Source organism: Hemitrygon akajei, chromosome 27 (assembly GCF_048418815.1).
Source record: "Hemitrygon akajei chromosome 27, sHemAka1.3, whole genome shotgun sequence".
In the NCBI taxonomy this organism is placed as follows: Eukaryota; Metazoa; Chordata; class Chondrichthyes; order Myliobatiformes; family Dasyatidae; genus Hemitrygon; species Hemitrygon akajei.
In genome coordinates this window covers 49,024,876-49,041,274 of record NC_133150.1, presented here as the reverse complement: position 1 = coordinate 49,041,274, position 16,399 = coordinate 49,024,876, and the positions used below count along the sequence as shown (strand labels likewise).

At 41.8% G+C, this 16,399-nt stretch overlaps 1 protein-coding gene across 4 annotated transcripts in view; it reads right to left on the bottom strand.

Annotated features, from left to right (window-relative positions):
* The window catches only part of LOC140717380 (C4b-binding protein alpha chain-like), an 88,643-nt gene that overhangs the window by 29,330 nt on the left and 42,914 nt on the right, over positions 1 to 16,399 (bottom strand). For 3 of the 4 annotated variants that reach the window (XR_012096525.1, XM_073030904.1, XM_073030905.1), the window contains 8 exons: positions 13,809 to 13,997; positions 13,196 to 13,289; positions 11,406 to 11,479; positions 9,714 to 9,896; positions 8,094 to 8,279; positions 2,742 to 2,930; positions 2,157 to 2,250; positions 8 to 81 (listed from right to left, as the gene is read on the bottom strand). Coding sequence is in view for 3 of the 4 variants with exons in the window: in XM_073030904.1 (XP_072887005.1) it covers positions 8 to 81; positions 2,157 to 2,250; positions 2,742 to 2,930; positions 8,094 to 8,279; positions 9,714 to 9,896; positions 11,406 to 11,479; positions 13,196 to 13,289; positions 13,809 to 13,997 (1,083 nt within the window). In the remaining variant the exon portion in view is untranslated. The remainder of the gene's footprint in view (positions 1 to 7; positions 82 to 2,156; positions 2,251 to 2,741; positions 2,931 to 8,093; positions 8,280 to 9,713; positions 9,897 to 11,405; positions 11,480 to 13,195; positions 13,290 to 13,808; positions 13,998 to 16,399) is intronic. The other variant, XM_073030906.1, reaches the window with a different exon arrangement.

The window sequence follows — 16,399 nt, the reverse complement described above, 5'->3', positions numbered from 1 at the left end:
AGCTCACCTTCACATGTAGGTACCTGGCCTCTCCATCCATCAGCTTCACAAAACAGGTCATTTCTACCCACCAGAGTATATCTAAAGAGGCGACAAAATTTTTAAAATTATCTCAGAGAAGCTTAAAGTTAGAGTAATGTTATCAGGAAGAGACTCAGCAATTACATTCCATTAGTTTAAATTTAATAAGCACAAGACTTTAAAAGGAAAGAGGAAGATGTGTAGCTACATTGCTAGATGGAAAAACATTAAATGAGTGATCTACAACACTGCCATTCAAGATCAGAGTCAATATTTTTCCTATCGTGGAAAACATATTGGATTGAATGAAATGCTAACCTTAAATTCATATTTTAAGAAACAATGTAATAGACAGACAGACATACTTTATTGATCCCGAAGGAAATTGGGTTGTGTTACAGCTGCACCAACCAAGAATAGTGTAGAAATATACCAATATAAAACCATTAATAATTAAATAATAATAAATTAATCATGCCAAGTGGAAATAAATCCAGGACCAGACTATTGGCTCAGGGTGTCTGACACTCCGAGGGAGGAGTTGTAAAGTTTGATGGCCACAGGCAGGAATGACTTCCTATGACATTCAGTGTTACATCTCGGTGGAATGAGTCTCTGGCTGAATGTACTCCTGTGCCTAACCAGTACATTATGGAGTGGATGGGAGTCATTGTCCAAGATGGCATGCAACTTGGACAGCATCCTCTTTTCAGACACCACCGTCAGAGAGTCCAGTTCCACCCCCACAACATCACTGGCCTTACGAATGAGTTTGTTGATTCTGTTGGTGTCTGCTACCCTCAGCCTGCTGCCCCATCACACAACAGCAAACATGATAGCACTGGCCACCACAGACTCGTAGAACATCCTCAGCATCGACCGGCAGATGCTAAAGGACCTCAGTCTCCTCAGGAAATAGAGATTTCTAACAAATTCAGATTAACATAGAAAATGCTGGCACAGCTTAGGTCAACTAGCATCTACGAGGAGACAAAAAACTTCATTAGATCTGAAAAAAGGTCTCAGTCTGAAGAGTTGACTCTTTATCCCTTAATAGATGCTGCCTGATCTGCTGAGTTCCTCCACCATTTTCTGTATGTTGCTCTAGAATTTCAGCTTCTGCAGAATCTCGTGATCTTGATTCAGATTAACTACGAAGGGACAAATATCCACAAGCAGGTGTAAAATTTGTCTGAATCATGGTAAGAGATCCATGAAACTTACAAGAGTCGGGTGGCCAAGATGGACAAGTGTCACAGCGTGCAAGTGGAGACTCTCACACCAAGGTGCTCAACAACACTAAAGTAGAGAATGTCATTTACTTATTAATTTTACTTAGAAACACAGCACAGTAACGATCCCTTGCTGCTCAATAACAACCATCTGTCCAATCAACCTACTAACCCGTACATTTTTGGAACACGGGAGGAAATCAGAGCACTCGAAGGAGATCCATGCAGTCCTGGGGAGAATGTACAAACTCCTTACAGATAGCAGTGAGAATTGAACCTAGGTTACCAATGTTATAAAGTATTATGACAAAACACAAGTTCCCAATTATTAGATATTTTTAACTTTGGGAAGGTCAGCGATTGTTACTTTTCTCCAATTGCTTTTGAGAAATTGCCTTTGAGTAACAACTATTTTGTTCCCCTTTACACTTGTATACTGGAAATGACATTAGATGATCTTGAATCTGGAATGCAGGCCCTTTGGCCTAATTGGTCCATGCTGGGCAAGGTGCCATTCTAAGCTCATGTGTTTGACCCATATCACTCTAAACCAATGCCTTACAAACTTTTTTTAAGCCATGAACCACTACCATTAACCGAGGGGTCCATGGACTGCAGACCTGGGAACCCCTGCTCTATCCGTGTACCTGTCCATTCACCCGCTGTTGGTGTACCACCCTTACTCACTCCTTCTGACTACTCATCTCATAATAGGTGCAACAAAACCTCCATTCCACCCCCCCACGAAAAAAAGACATCAACGCATAATAATCCCATAAAATCAGCTTCTCAGTTTTGGCACAACCTCCTGCTCTGATGCTGATCTGGAACACTATTGCAATAATTTGTAAACTGAAATATTAACTCAACTCTTTTCTTTCAGTCAAGTATGTGAATACTCACCCTTCATTACAATAAAATGTAATCTTACTTCCAAAAGTATTGTCACCCTGGTAATACCCATTCATAATTTCCCCTGGACTTCCACAGCTCTTTGCTGAACAAAAAATGGGAAAAAAGCCAGGATGTTACAAAGTGTTGATAAGCTTTTCCAATACAATTCACAGAAATGTAAAAGAAACATTAAATTGATGCACACTTTTTCCAGATTGTATTAAATATTATTTAATTTCAAAGTTCTGGATGAGCAAGGTAATTTATTCAAGACATTAAACTCAAGAAATTACATTGGCATTTTACCCCTCATTAATCTTGACATTATTGTTCATAAAATGAGCTCTTCCAAAATTTCAGTTTGCTTTTTCTCATTGAGAATTGAAGCTCAGATTAGCAGATTTTCACTCTTCTGTCTAAAAGGTAGAGCAGCACACTTGAGAATTAGATTTGTGTCAGGAAGCGTCTGACTCCCATGAACCACACACCAGCTAACTTACTTCAGTCCTGGAGAGGATGGGGACTGAGAAAAGATGCAGATTGCAGAATGGGAGAAGTTATTGAGTGAGAAAGGATTAGTTATTCAGTACTTACGTGTACAGGTGGCTCGTAATGGTTCCCAAACACCTTCATTACAAGTAATAGATCTGCCATCGTTTTGAGAAAAAGTGTAACCAGGGTTACATACGTAAGAGACCCTGGATCCACTTGCAAATCTTTCCTTCCCACGATACTGATCTTCTAGTAAGCCATTTTCCAATTCTGGTGGCCTGTTACATTTCCCTTGGAAAAAAAAAATTAGCCTTTTTAATTTACCACAACTAGCATAAGAGATACATGCCTGGAAAAGACTCAGTTAAGCTATTTTCCTTGCATCCAGTTCAATGGGAGGTGAGGACCTCGACAAAATCACTGTTACCAAAGAAATAGTGATGAGCAAACTAGAGGGCCTGAAGGTAGATAATTCCCCTGGTCCTGATGGGTGCTGAGGGAATTGGCGGAGGTTATAGTAGATGCATTGGTAATCATTTACCAAAATTCTCCAGACTCTGGGCAGGTCCCGGCGGATTGGAAGACAGCAAATGTCATGCCACAGTTTAAAAAAGGATGTAGGCAAAAGACAGCAACTACAGGCCAGTTAGTTTAACATCTTTAGTTGGGAAAATGCTTGAAGCTGTCATTAAGGAAGAAATAGCGAAACATTTAGAAAGGAGTGGTTCCATTTGACATTTGCAGCATGGATTCAGAAAAGGCAGGTCCTGTTTGACAAACTTACTGGAGTTCTTTGAGGACATAATGAGTGCAGTGGATAGAGGGGAACAGGTGGATGTCATATACTTAGTTTCCAGAAGGTGTTTGATAAGCTGCCGCGCAAGAGACTTATAAATAAGATAAGAATGCATGGAGTCGGAGGAAGTGTATTGGCATGGACAGTGGATTGGTTAACCAATAGAAGGCAGAGAGTTGGTATCAATGGATGTTTCTCCGAATGGCAGTCAGTGCTGAGTGAGGTGCCGCAGGGGTCGGTGCTGGGCCCACATCTACTTACCATTGATACTGATGATTTGGAAGAGGGAACCGAGTGTAGCAAAATTTGCTGATGCCACTAAACTGAGTGGAAAAGCAAATTGTACAGAGGATGTGGAGAGTCTGCAGAGGGATATAGATAGGTTAAGTGAGTGGGCCAAGGTCTGGCAGATGGAATACAATATTGGTAAATGTGAGATCATCCACTTCGGAAGGAATAATAGAAGAAGAGATCATTATTTAAATGGTGAAAGATTGCAGCATGATGTTGTGCAGAGGCACTTGGGAGTGCTTATGCATGAATTGCAAAAAGTTGGCTTGCAGGTGCAACAGGTTATTGCGAAGGCAAACGGAATGTTGGCCTTCATTGAGGGATAGAGGAATTGAATTCAAGAGCAGGGAGGTCATGCTGCAACTATAGAGGGTACTGGTAAGGCTGGAGTATTGTGTGCAGTTATGGTCTCCTTACTTGAGGAAGGATATACTGGCTTTGGAGGCAGTGCAGAGGAGGTTCACCTGGTTGATTCCAAAGATGAAGGGGTTAACCTGTGAGGAGAGACTGAGTCGCCTGGGACTATACTCTCTGGAATTCAGAAGAATGAGAGGGGATCTTATAGAAACATACAAAATTTTGAAAGGGAAGTTGTTTCCATTGGTAGGTGAGACTCGAACTAGGGGACATTACCTCAAGATTCAGGGGAAAAGATTTAAGACAGAAATGATGAGAAACTGTTTTTCCCAGAGAGTGGTGAATCTGTGGAATTCTCTGCCAGCACTTGAGGCTTCTTCACTAAATATATTTAAGATACAGTTAGGTAGATTTTTACATAGTAGGGGAATTAAGAGTTATGGGGAAAAGGCGGGTAGATGGAGCTGAGTTATGGACAGGTCAGCCATGATCTTATTTAATGGTGGGGCAGGCTCGATGGGCCGGATGGCCTACTCCTGCTCCTATTTCTTATGTTCTTATTAATGATTTTTGGCATTTTTTTGTGTTGGCTACGCCAAGTATTGAAATGTACAATATGGGAGATAAAATCAAATTAAGCATGAATACAAGTACAGAAGCAAATAACAATGTTTTCTTTGCAAACTCAGAGTTATCACTGTTATTAGACATTAGGTCCATCACTGACTATAAAGTCCTCCTCCTCTACAACCAGCGACACCACACTCGCTGAGCAGCTAAACCTCTTTGCTCAGTTTGACGGGGGGGACAACAACGAACCAGTCACGAAGACCTTCATACCTGAGGACACAGTCCTGACACCGAGCACACAATAGGCGAGACTTACCATCCACAGTATCAACACACACATAGCAGATGGACCAGACGTCGTACCTGGGCAGGTCCTTGAGAAATGTGCTGACCAGCTGGCAGGTTTTTACTGAAATCTATAACATTTCTCTGTTCCTTGCTGTTGGTCTTGAATGCTTCAAAACATCAAACATCATACCAGTCAGTGATAACATGCCTCAACGACTGGTTGCACTCATTCCCATAGACGCCAAGTACCTGCAGAGTCTGGTTATGTTCACACATTAAGAACACCATCCCTACTACTCTGGACAGACAGGCAAACAGATCAACTGAGGATCCTATCTCTATCGCTCTCCACATCGTATTGGAACAACTGGAGCACAAGGATACCACTGCCAGAATGCTTTTTGCAAAGAGAGTGGTGTAGAAAGCCCAGTGCATCTGTAGTTGTGAACTTCCCATGATTCAGGACATTTATAAAGACCGGTGTGTAAAAAGGGCCCATAGGATCATTGGTGACCCAAGTCACTCCTACCACAATCTATACCAGCTGCTACCACCTGGGAAACGGTACCACAGCATAGAAGCCAGGACCAACAGCCTCCAGGACAGTTTCTTCCACCAGGCCTTCAGAATAATTAACTCATGCTGATTTGAGTGTATTTCTATGTTACATTGACTGTTCTATTTATTATAAATTACTGTGATTGCACATTGCACATTTGGACAGAGACGTAATGTAAAGACTTTTCCTCCTCATGTATGTGAAGGATGTAAGAAAAAAAGTCAATTCAATTCAATTTTCTTTGCACCTCAGATTTTTGAATTCTCGGCCTGCTTAGAATAGAGCCTTCACTTTTGTTTCTTCTGCCAAAGTGCAGGACCATAAACTTCCTGACACGGTATTCCACCTGCCACTTTGCCATTCTCCTGACCTGCGCAAGTCCTCCGGCTTCCCCAGTATTGCCTGTCCTTCCACCCATCTTCATATTGTGCATAAACTTGGCCTCAAAGCCATCAATTCTGTCATCCAAAGACGTAAAAAGCAGTGGACCTGACACTGACCCAGTGGAACACCACCAGTCACTAGCACCCACCAGAAAAAGCACACTTCATTCCCACTCTTTGCCTCTCGCCAATCAGCCAATGCTCTATCCAGTCTGTGATACCTTGGGCTCTTAACAGCAGCCTCATGTGTGGACCTGTCAAAGGACTGCTGAACATCCAAGTACACAACATCCACCGATTCTCCTCTGTCTATCCTACTCGTTATTTCCTTATTACATCAGGAGTATTTAAGAATTTCAGAGTCATTCAGAAGAGAAACTCAAACTTCCATTTTATCCCCCAAATGCAACTGAATCGTAATTTATTTGAAAGTAAACATAAAAAAACCTGACTCACTCCATGGATCAGCTCTTTGCCCACTCACTTATTGATAGCTTTTTACAGCAGGAGACTACAAGTAGGAAGAAGAATAAACCGTCCAGTTGCTCATGTCTGCCCGCCCACTCTAATTCTAGCTGACAATTTGTCTACAGTACTTTCACTTCCATCTTGCAAAGGAACTGGGGTATGTGCATGTAAACCTGCAGAAGTGACAGTAGAGGAAATATGCAGACTCCAGTATAGTACAACATGGTGCAATCATTCCTTCACTTCCCTCATCCAAACCATACACAGTATAGCGTCAGGATCATAGACGCAAACAGGCCCTTCAGCCCATCTAGTTCACAGTGAACTAATCTTCTACGTATTTCCATCGACCTGCACCTGAACCATAGCCTCTATATCCTGCCCATTCAAGTACTTGCCCAAAATTCTCTTAACTGTCAAAATCAAACCCACATCCACCACTTCTGCTGGCAGCTTGTTACCAACCCTGACCACCCTCTGAGTGGAAAAAAGACTTCCTGAAATATTTCATGTTTCATCCTTAAACTACGATCTCCCGTTCTGATCCCATAGAACAGAGAACAGTACAGTAAAGGAACTGTCCCATCAGTGGAATTAAACTAATTCAATCTGTCCATGTCTCTCCATTTTCCTCATATTAATGTTCCTATCTAAACATCTCTTAAAAGTCCCTCATGTTTCTTCCTCTACCAATAACACAACCAGCCAACAGTCTTTGTAAGAAACATTGACCCTCACATCTCCCTTGAAAACACTTCCTTTCGATTTAAGTGCATTCCCTCTCGTATCAGCCCTGGGTGAAGAGATACTGAACATCTACTCTCTCTGTCGCTCTCATAATCTTACACGTCTCTATCAGCATCTGCCGCTCCAAGAAAAAAACAAACCGCTTCTCCAATCTCTCATTATAGCAGATGCCCTCTAATCCAGACAGTAATGTAAATGCTATGTAAAATATTTGATATACTGCATTGTTCAGGGTTTGACTAACTGATACTAAATAATACCGGATGTACCTGTTCCGACTTACTTAGTAAGAGAACTCATGATTTTTTCGATCCTGATCCATGATAACCCATGCACGTCCTCCCGTATACTTTAAATCATCTCTAGACTACTTATAATACCTAATACAATGTAAATGCTATGTAAAATATTTGATATACTGCATTGCTCAGGGAATAATGACAAGAAAAAAAAGTCTGTACATGCTCAAACAACAAGTGCTGGAAGACCACCTCCGGGTTTTCTCGATTCGCAGTTGGTTGAATTCGCGGATGCGGAACTCGCGGATAAGGAGGGCCGACTGTACCTCTATCTCCCCTCGTTTTCTGCTCCCCAGTGTCTAAAGTCCTAACCAATTCAAAATTTCCCCTTAACTAAAATCCTCTATGAACTGCTAAATGCTGAAGTTCTGGCTAGATCCCTGTGACATATCACTGTTTACAGGCCCAAAGCTTTGCTAATTCTTTCTTCACAGATGCCGTGTGTTTTTTGGATTTCCAGCATCTGTGGTATTTTGGTTTCAATCTGCAGTTTTGTGACATAAAAGCAAAGATAGGTCTCATTTTGAAACATAACCTATAACCATTTTATTCTTTAATCTCAGAAGCTGAATCTTTAAAAGTTTGTAGGAGTGAAGAGTAGCAGGTAAACTGTCACCAAATCACATTTTTTTTAAATCATACTGCCTCTCAATTCAGATTCAGTTTTACCCACTATTTCTGGAAATGTTTACTCACGTGGTGTGCAGGTGGGTGGTGGGGGTGAAAACTTGCCGTCCTCTCCACATACAATGCGACCATCGCCCTCCATCTCATAACCTTCTTCACACCGGAAACTGATTTGCTCCTGATATTTATAAGTAGGTTTGTATATCGATATCATGCGGACATTGTTAGGAAAATCAGGAGCCGGACATTTAACATCTGGTAAAATAAAGAACTTGATGCTGTTAGGTATCCTAATGAATTCACAACACAAATAAAATAGTAAGAAAAGTTTTAATTTTAAATTCAAAGCACTTAAAGGCACAAAAACACTTTGCTAAACTAAAACAGATGAAAAAGCAGCATCTCATGCAGATGCAGACCGTTCAAGCAGAATGCCCACTGTAACTTTGTGCTCTGCTGCTGGACCTCACTGGCAGTCCTCAGAGCTGCTGAGAGGAAGTGCCACCCTTCCACATTCACGGACATGCTGCCCTTTCCCAAAAACCTAACCTGCTTCTATTCTCTTCAATCTTCACCTCAACTACTCAGTGTATTGCCCTGACAATCAGATGCTCACCTTTCACCACTAATATAAGACCATATGATATAGGAGCAGAAATAGGTCGAGTCTGCTCCAGCATTCTTGGCTGATTTATTATCTCTCCGCGACTGCCTGGTCCACACATCCCTCCCCACAGATCTCCAACCTGGCACTTATCCCTGCAAGCATAAATGCTACACCTGTCCCCACACCTCCTCTCTTACCACCATTCAGGACCCCAAACTGTCCTTCCAGGTGAGGCAGCACTTCACTTGTGAGTCTGCTGGGGTCATCTATTGCATCCGGTGCTCCCGGTGCGGCCTCGTCTACATCAGCGAGACCCGACGTAGATTGGGGGACCGCTTCGTTGAGCACCTCCGCTCCATCCGCCACAATAGACACGATCTCCCGGTTGCCACCCACTTCAACTCTGCTTCACGTTCCCATTCGGATATGTCCATGCATGGCCTCCTCTACTGTGTGATGAGGCCAAACTCAGGCCAACACCTCATATACCGTCTGGGTAGTCTCCAGCCCCTTGGCATGAACATCGAATTCTCCAACTTCCAGTAATTCCCTCCCTCTAACTTCCCCCATCCCTGTCTCACTCTGCCTCCTCCTCCAGCTGCCTATCACCTCTCTCATGATTCTGCCTTCTTCTACTATACAGTGCTTTCCCCTTACATTCCTTCTTCACCTTCCCTGCCTATCCCCTCCCTGCGTCCCCCTCCCCACCCTTTGATCTTTCCTCTGATTGGCTTTTCAATCAGAGGAAAGTACCTATCAGCCTTCTCCTTCTCACCCCTACCCCCACCTTCTTTATAGGGCCCCTGCCCCCTCCCTCTTCAGTCCTGATGAAGGGTCTCGACCCGAAACGTTGACTGCTCGTTTCCACGGATGCTGCCCGACCTGCTGAGTTCCTCCAGCGTGTTGTAGGTGTTGCTCTGACCCCAGCATCTGCAGTGTACTTCTGAGTTTTGGAAAATCATTGTATATTTCCATTAAGGAACTGCATGAAGAATTAACTGACTGCATGAAGAATTACAAAACTAAAACACTAAATATGTTTAAAATGGTAATTAAAACAGGTTTCATTTTTAGTTCAGTACCTTTGCACTTTGGAAAGGGATGATTCCAATTTCCATCACTTTCACAGATAAGCTTGCGTTCACCAATCAATGAGTAGTCGTCATGGCATGAAACTTCCGCCACCATTCCGTATTCCCATGACTCTGCAGAGAGCCTTGATATTTCGCCATTCTCAATGGCCGGAATGTCAGGACATTTAACAACTGGCAACAAATGTACTTCAGTTAATGCCCAGAGCAGACCATCACATCACACCTATAACTTCATGGTTAAAGGTCAAACCAGCTCAGTAAAAGTACAACAGCACTCTATCGCAATGTAGCATGCAGAATACAGGGAAATCTCATCCTCTCCAATACACATTCAAACCCCCATGACCACATATCCACCTTTCACAATCTAGGCACCCACTCTGAACTTAGACCAACTCATCCCCGGGGGAGAGACACATACACAGCAGCACAGTGGTCAATGTAATACTTTACAATGTCAGCAATCGGGATTCAATTCTGACGCCGTCAGTAAAGAGTTTGTTACGTTGTTCCTGTGACTGAGTGGGTTTCCTTCAGGAACTCCAGTCTCCTTCCACAGTCCAAAGATGTCTGTATTATGTCAGTGACAAACAGAAGAGATTCTGCTGATACTGGAAATTTAGAGTGACACACAGAAAATTCTGGAGGAGATCAGCAGGTCAGGCAGCATCCATGGAGAGGAATAAACAGTTGATGTTTCAGGCTTAGACCCTTCATCAGGACCAGGTACAGGCGTCTTCATACTCTCCAATACACAATCAAACTCTCATGACCAAGTGTATCTACCTTTCATAATCTTGGCATTCAGTCTGACCTTAGAGAAACTGACTATAAAGATGTTGTCAAGACTGGAGAACTTTAGTTATGGGATTAGATTGGACAGGCTGGGCTTTTTCCCCTGGAGTTAAGAAAACACAAAGGGTGACCCAAGAGGTGTGTCTAAGATTATAGGAGGCATAGATAGGCTGAATAGACCCTAGTCCTGAGGAAGGGTCTCGGCCCGAAACGTCAACTGTACTTCTTCCTATAGATGCTGCCTGGCCTGCTGTGTTCCACCAGCATTTTGTGCGTGTTGCTTGAATTTCCAGCATCTGCAGATTTCCTCATGGCTGGACAGTCAGCTCTTTTTCCCATGGTAGTGGTATAAAAAACTGTGCGGGCACGGGTTTAAGGTACGAGGAAGGAGATCCGTCAGGGAGTTTTGACTTTTACACAGAGAATGGCTCATATCTGGAACTCAGAGCACGGCAGTGGAATCACTGCAGTCACTACTTTTAAGAGCTATTTCAACAAGATACAACCATGCAAGACACAGGTGATAAATTATTGGAACTCATTGCTACGGATGGCTGTGGAGGCCAAGTCACTGGGTATTTTTAAAGCTGAGGTTGATAGTTTGCTTCTAAACCAGAGAGCAAGAGGCACTCTGAAGGGGAATAGTAACAGAATAGAAATAAAGGCAACCAGTAAAAGAACATCAGTCACAGTTAGATGGCTAATGGCCTCAGATTGTTGACCAGTACTGAGGGTATAATACTGTAGCCTCAGCCCATCATCTCCACCACCATTAGATTTCTGAATGGACAATGCACCCATGTACACAACATCATTTTATTTCATTTTACACTACTTATTTGATGTAGTTATATATATTAAACCTGATTCTGAATCTCAGCTCACCTTCACATGTAGGTACCTGGCCTCCCCATCCATCATCTTCACACAACCGGTAATTTCTACCCACCAGCTTATATCTAAAGAGATGACAAAATTATAAAAATTATCTCAGAGAAGCTTAAAGTTAGAGCAGTGTTATCAGGAAGAGACTTAGCAATTATATTCCATTAATTTGAAATTTATTAGGATAGGATTGTAATAGAAAAGAGGAAAATGTGTAGTTCCATTCTTAGACGGAAAAACATTAATTGAGTGAATTGCAACACTGCCAATCAAGATCAGTTCCAATATTTCTCCTAATGTAGGAAAAATATTGGCATGAATTAAATGCTAACTTTTCCTTTATATTTTAAGAGATCATGGGACAGAAAAAAATCAGATTAACACAGAAAATGCTGGAGAAAGTCAGCAGGTCAGCTAGCATCTGAGTAAATACAAACACTTTATTAAACCTAATAAAATGTCTCAGCCCAAAACATCAACTGCTTATCCTTCAATAGATACTCCCTGACCTGCTGAGTTCCTCCAGCTTTTTCTGTGTGTCGCTCAGGAATTTCAGCATCTGCAGAATCTCATGATCCTGATTCAGTTTAACTATGACGGGACTAATGTCCACAAGCAGGTGTAAAATGTGTCTGGATCAGACAACCAATTTCCCAATGGTAATAAATCCATGACACTTACAAAAACCGAGTGACCAAGATGGACAAATGTCCCAAAGTGCAAGTGGAGACACTCATACTGAGGCGCACAACAACAGCAAAGCAGGGGATGTCATTTATTTATTAATTTTTTTTCAAAATACAGCACGGTAACAAGCCCTGGCCACTAAATTACAGCCATCTGTCCAATCAACCTACTGACCCGCACATCTTTGGAACACGGGAGGAAATCCGAGCACCCTGAAGAAATCCATGCAGTCCTGGGGAGAATGTACAAACTCCTTACAGACAGCAGTGAGAATTGAACCCAGGTTACCAATGTTTTAAAGTATTACGCCAATCACAATTTCCCAATTATTGGATATTAGCAAGTCTGGGAAGGTCAGTGTTTATTGCTTTTCTCCATTGCCTTTGAGAAAGTGATGGAGTTGTCATCCTTCAGCTGAAGTTGTTCAACAGCAGCATGAGATGGGGAGATAAGTCCATGGAGCAGTAAGGCTGATCAACAACTCCCCTAACAAGACCACCCCACCACACCTCCAAACACCACTGCTTCATCATTTACTGTCAGTCAGCTGATGTACAGACACTGCTGTACCATCATTCTACGGACACACAATCTATGCATAGAAGCTATCTTACATATTTACATTTTTTGTAATTTTTTATTATTGGGTTCTTTATCTCAATGTTTTTATTTGGTGCTGCTTTGGATCTGGAGGAACAATTATTTCATTCTCCTTTACACTTGTGTACTGGAAATGACACTAAATAATCTTGAATCTTGAATGCATGACTGGCCCATGCTGGTCAAGCTCATCCCATTTTCCTGCATTTAGCCTTATCCCTCTAAACCAGGGGTTCCCAACCCTTTTTATGCCATGAACCCCCTACCATTAACCAAGGGGTCCATGGACCCGAGACTGGCAGCCTCTGCTTTATCATGTAGCTGTCCAAGTACTCCTGTTAATGTACCACCCTTACCCACCCCTTTCCGACAGCTAATCCTTTATACTGTCCAGCTTCAGCTTTTCCACCACCTTCAGTTCTGATGCTGACACTATTGCAATAAGTTGTAAACTGAACTATTAACTCAACTCTTTTCTTTCAATCAAGTATGTGAATACTCACCCTTCATAACAGTAAAATGTAACACTACTTCCAAAAGTATTGTTACCCTGGTAATACCCATTCATAATTTCCCCTGGACTTCCACAGCTCTTTGCTGACCAAAAAAGGAGAAAAAAGCCAGGATGTTACAAAGTGTTGATGAGCCTTTCCAATACAATTCACTGAAATGTAAGAGAAACACTAAACTGATACACACTTTTTCCCAGATTTTTCTAAATATTATTTAATTTTAAAGTAAAATTAAAATTACTTTTATTTTAAAGTGAGCAAGTTAATTTTTTCAAGACATTAAACTTCTCAGCAAATTACAGTGGCATTTTACCACTCATTAGATTAATATTTGTTATTGCTGATAAAATAAGCTCTTCCAAAATTTCAATTTGCTTTTTCTCATTGAGAATTGAAGCTCAGATTAGCAGATTTTCACTCTTCTGTCTAAAAGGTAGAGCAGCACACTTGAGAATTAGATTTGCGTCAGGAAGCATCTGACTCCCATGAACCACACTCCAGCTAACTTACTTCAGTCCTGGAGAGGATGGGGACTGAGAAAAGATGCAGATTGCAGAATGGGAGAAGTTATTGAGTGAGAAAGGATTAGTTATTCAGTACTTACGTGTACAGGTGGCTCGTAATGGTTCCCAAACACCTTCATTACAAATAATAGATCTGCGACTGTATTGACGAAAAGTGTAACCGGGGTTACACACATAATAGACCGTAGATCCGCTTGGAAACTTTTTCTGCATGAGATACTTATCTTCTAGTAAGCCATTTTCCAATTCTGGTGGCCTGTCACATTTCCCTTGAAAAAAAAGAATTAGCCTTTTGAATTTAAACAACTAGCACAAGAGATGCATGCCTGGAAAAGATTCTCTTAAGCTATTTTCCTTCCATCCAGTTCAATGATTTTTAGCATTTTTTTGGCTTGGTCACACCAAATATTGAAATGTACTATTCGGGAAATAAAGTCAAGTTAAACATGAATACAAGTACAGAGGCAAATAACAGTGTTTTATAGACAATAAGACAATAGACAGTAGGTGCAGGAGTAGGCCATTTGGCCCTTCTAGCCAGCACTGCCGTTCACTGTGATCATGGCTGATCATACACAATCAGTACCCCGTTCCTGCCCTCTCCCCATATCCCTTGACCCCGCTATCGATAAGAACTCTATCTAACTCTCCCTTGAATGCATCCAGAGACTTGGCCTCCACTGCCTTCTGGGGCAGAGCATTCCACATATCCACCACTCTTAATTAATTCCAAATAATAATGCAACAACATACAGAGAGAAGAGGCATAAACTGTCCAAATGGAGTCATAACCATAACCTTTCAATCAATATATATATTAAAAAAAATTAATTACAGGAAAACATGAAGATATGAACATGTTCCACTACTCAAAGTGGCAAAGCAGTGGAAAGGGTCTCCAGCTTTAAATTCTTGGGAATGAACACCACAGAGGAGCTCCCTTGGTCCAACAACACCTCCTTGATAGTAGGGAAGGCTCAGCAATGCCTGTTCTCACTTAGGAGTTTAAAGAGAGCAAATCTGTCCCAAAATCTGCCTGTTAAACCCTTATCAGGTGTCATTGAGAGTACATTGGCATGATAGTGTGGCACACTAGTTGCAGCAGGATTGACCAAAAAGCACTTCAGTGAGTGATCAGAACATCACTGGAATACAACTATCGATATGGAAACCATCTCCAAATGACAAGATCTACGCTGTCACACAAAATCGTGATTGGCTCACCCCACCCCAGTACGTCCTGCAGGAGATATAGAAACACCCCTGCACAGACATTCGGACTGAAAAACGGTTTTTTCCCCAGGGCTGTCATACAACTGAACAATGATACATCCACACATTGTCCAGAGGCACCATGAAGTGAGTGAAGTGGATGGGCATAATATTTGAAGTGAAGTGATCATTAATGGAGAATGTGTGGAGCAGGTTAAGTCCTACAAGTATCTGGGAGTACAGTTAGACCAGAAGCTAGACTGGACTGCCAACACAGATGCCTTGTGCAGGAAGGCACAGAGTCGACTGTACTTCCTTAGAAGGTTGGCGTCATTCAATGTCTGTAGTGAGATGCTGAAGATGTTCTATAGGTCAGTTGTGGAGAGCGCCCTCTTCTTTGAGGTGGCGTGTTGGGGAGGAAGCATTAAGAAGAGGGACGCCTCACGTCTTAATAAGCTGGTAAGGAAGGCGGGCTCTGTCGTGGGCAAAGTACTGGAGAGTTTAACATCGGTAGCTGAGCGAAGGGCGCTGAGTAGGCTACGGTCAATTATGGAAAACTCTGAACATCCTCTACATAGCACCATCCAGAGACAGAGAAGCAGTTTCAGCGACAGGTTACTATCGATGCAATGCTCCTCAGACAGGATGAAGAGGTCAATACTCCCCAATGTCATTAGGCTTTACAATTCAACCGCCAGGACTTAAGAACTTTTTAATAGCTATTATTAATGCTTTTTGAGATAGTGATTTAGATGCATATCATATTTTTTACTGAGTTAAGTATTGTATGTAATTAGTTTTGCTACAACAAGTGTATGGGACATTGGAAAAAAAGTTGAATTTCCCCATGGGGATGAATAAAGTATCTATCTATCTATCTATCTATCTTATGCTTAATCATTGTGTTTTATAAGATGGCATGAGCAACACTTGAATGGGGCAGCCACTGTTTCCTTTAATTTTAAAGTGTTTTGTTTTTAGTTCAGTTGTAACTTAGAAGTCATTGTAAATAACTCAGACGTTAATTTAAATTTTGTCATTGTGTTTTCAGTAATTGAATTCCCAGTATGTTGTTTTGCACTGAATGGAGTGGCACTGTAATTTCATTGTCCTCACAATAATGCTCTAACTAACTCTCACAGGACCAAATATACAGCAGTCACTATACTATCCAAATTGACTTGCTGGTAGAACAACAAGTCCTGGAAATAGAGCTCCATAATTCATTGAAAGTCACAGCACAGGTATGTAGGGTTGTAAAGAAAGCTTTTGGCACATTGCTGCTCACAGATCAAAGTACTGGGTACGGGAGATGGGATGTTATGTTGAAGTTGTATAGATGTTGCTGAGGCCCAATTTGGAATACCGCGTGCAGTTTTGGTCACCTACATACAGTTGCGATGTAAATAAGGTTGAAGGAGTACAGAGAAAATTTACAAGGATGTTTCTGAGTCCGGTG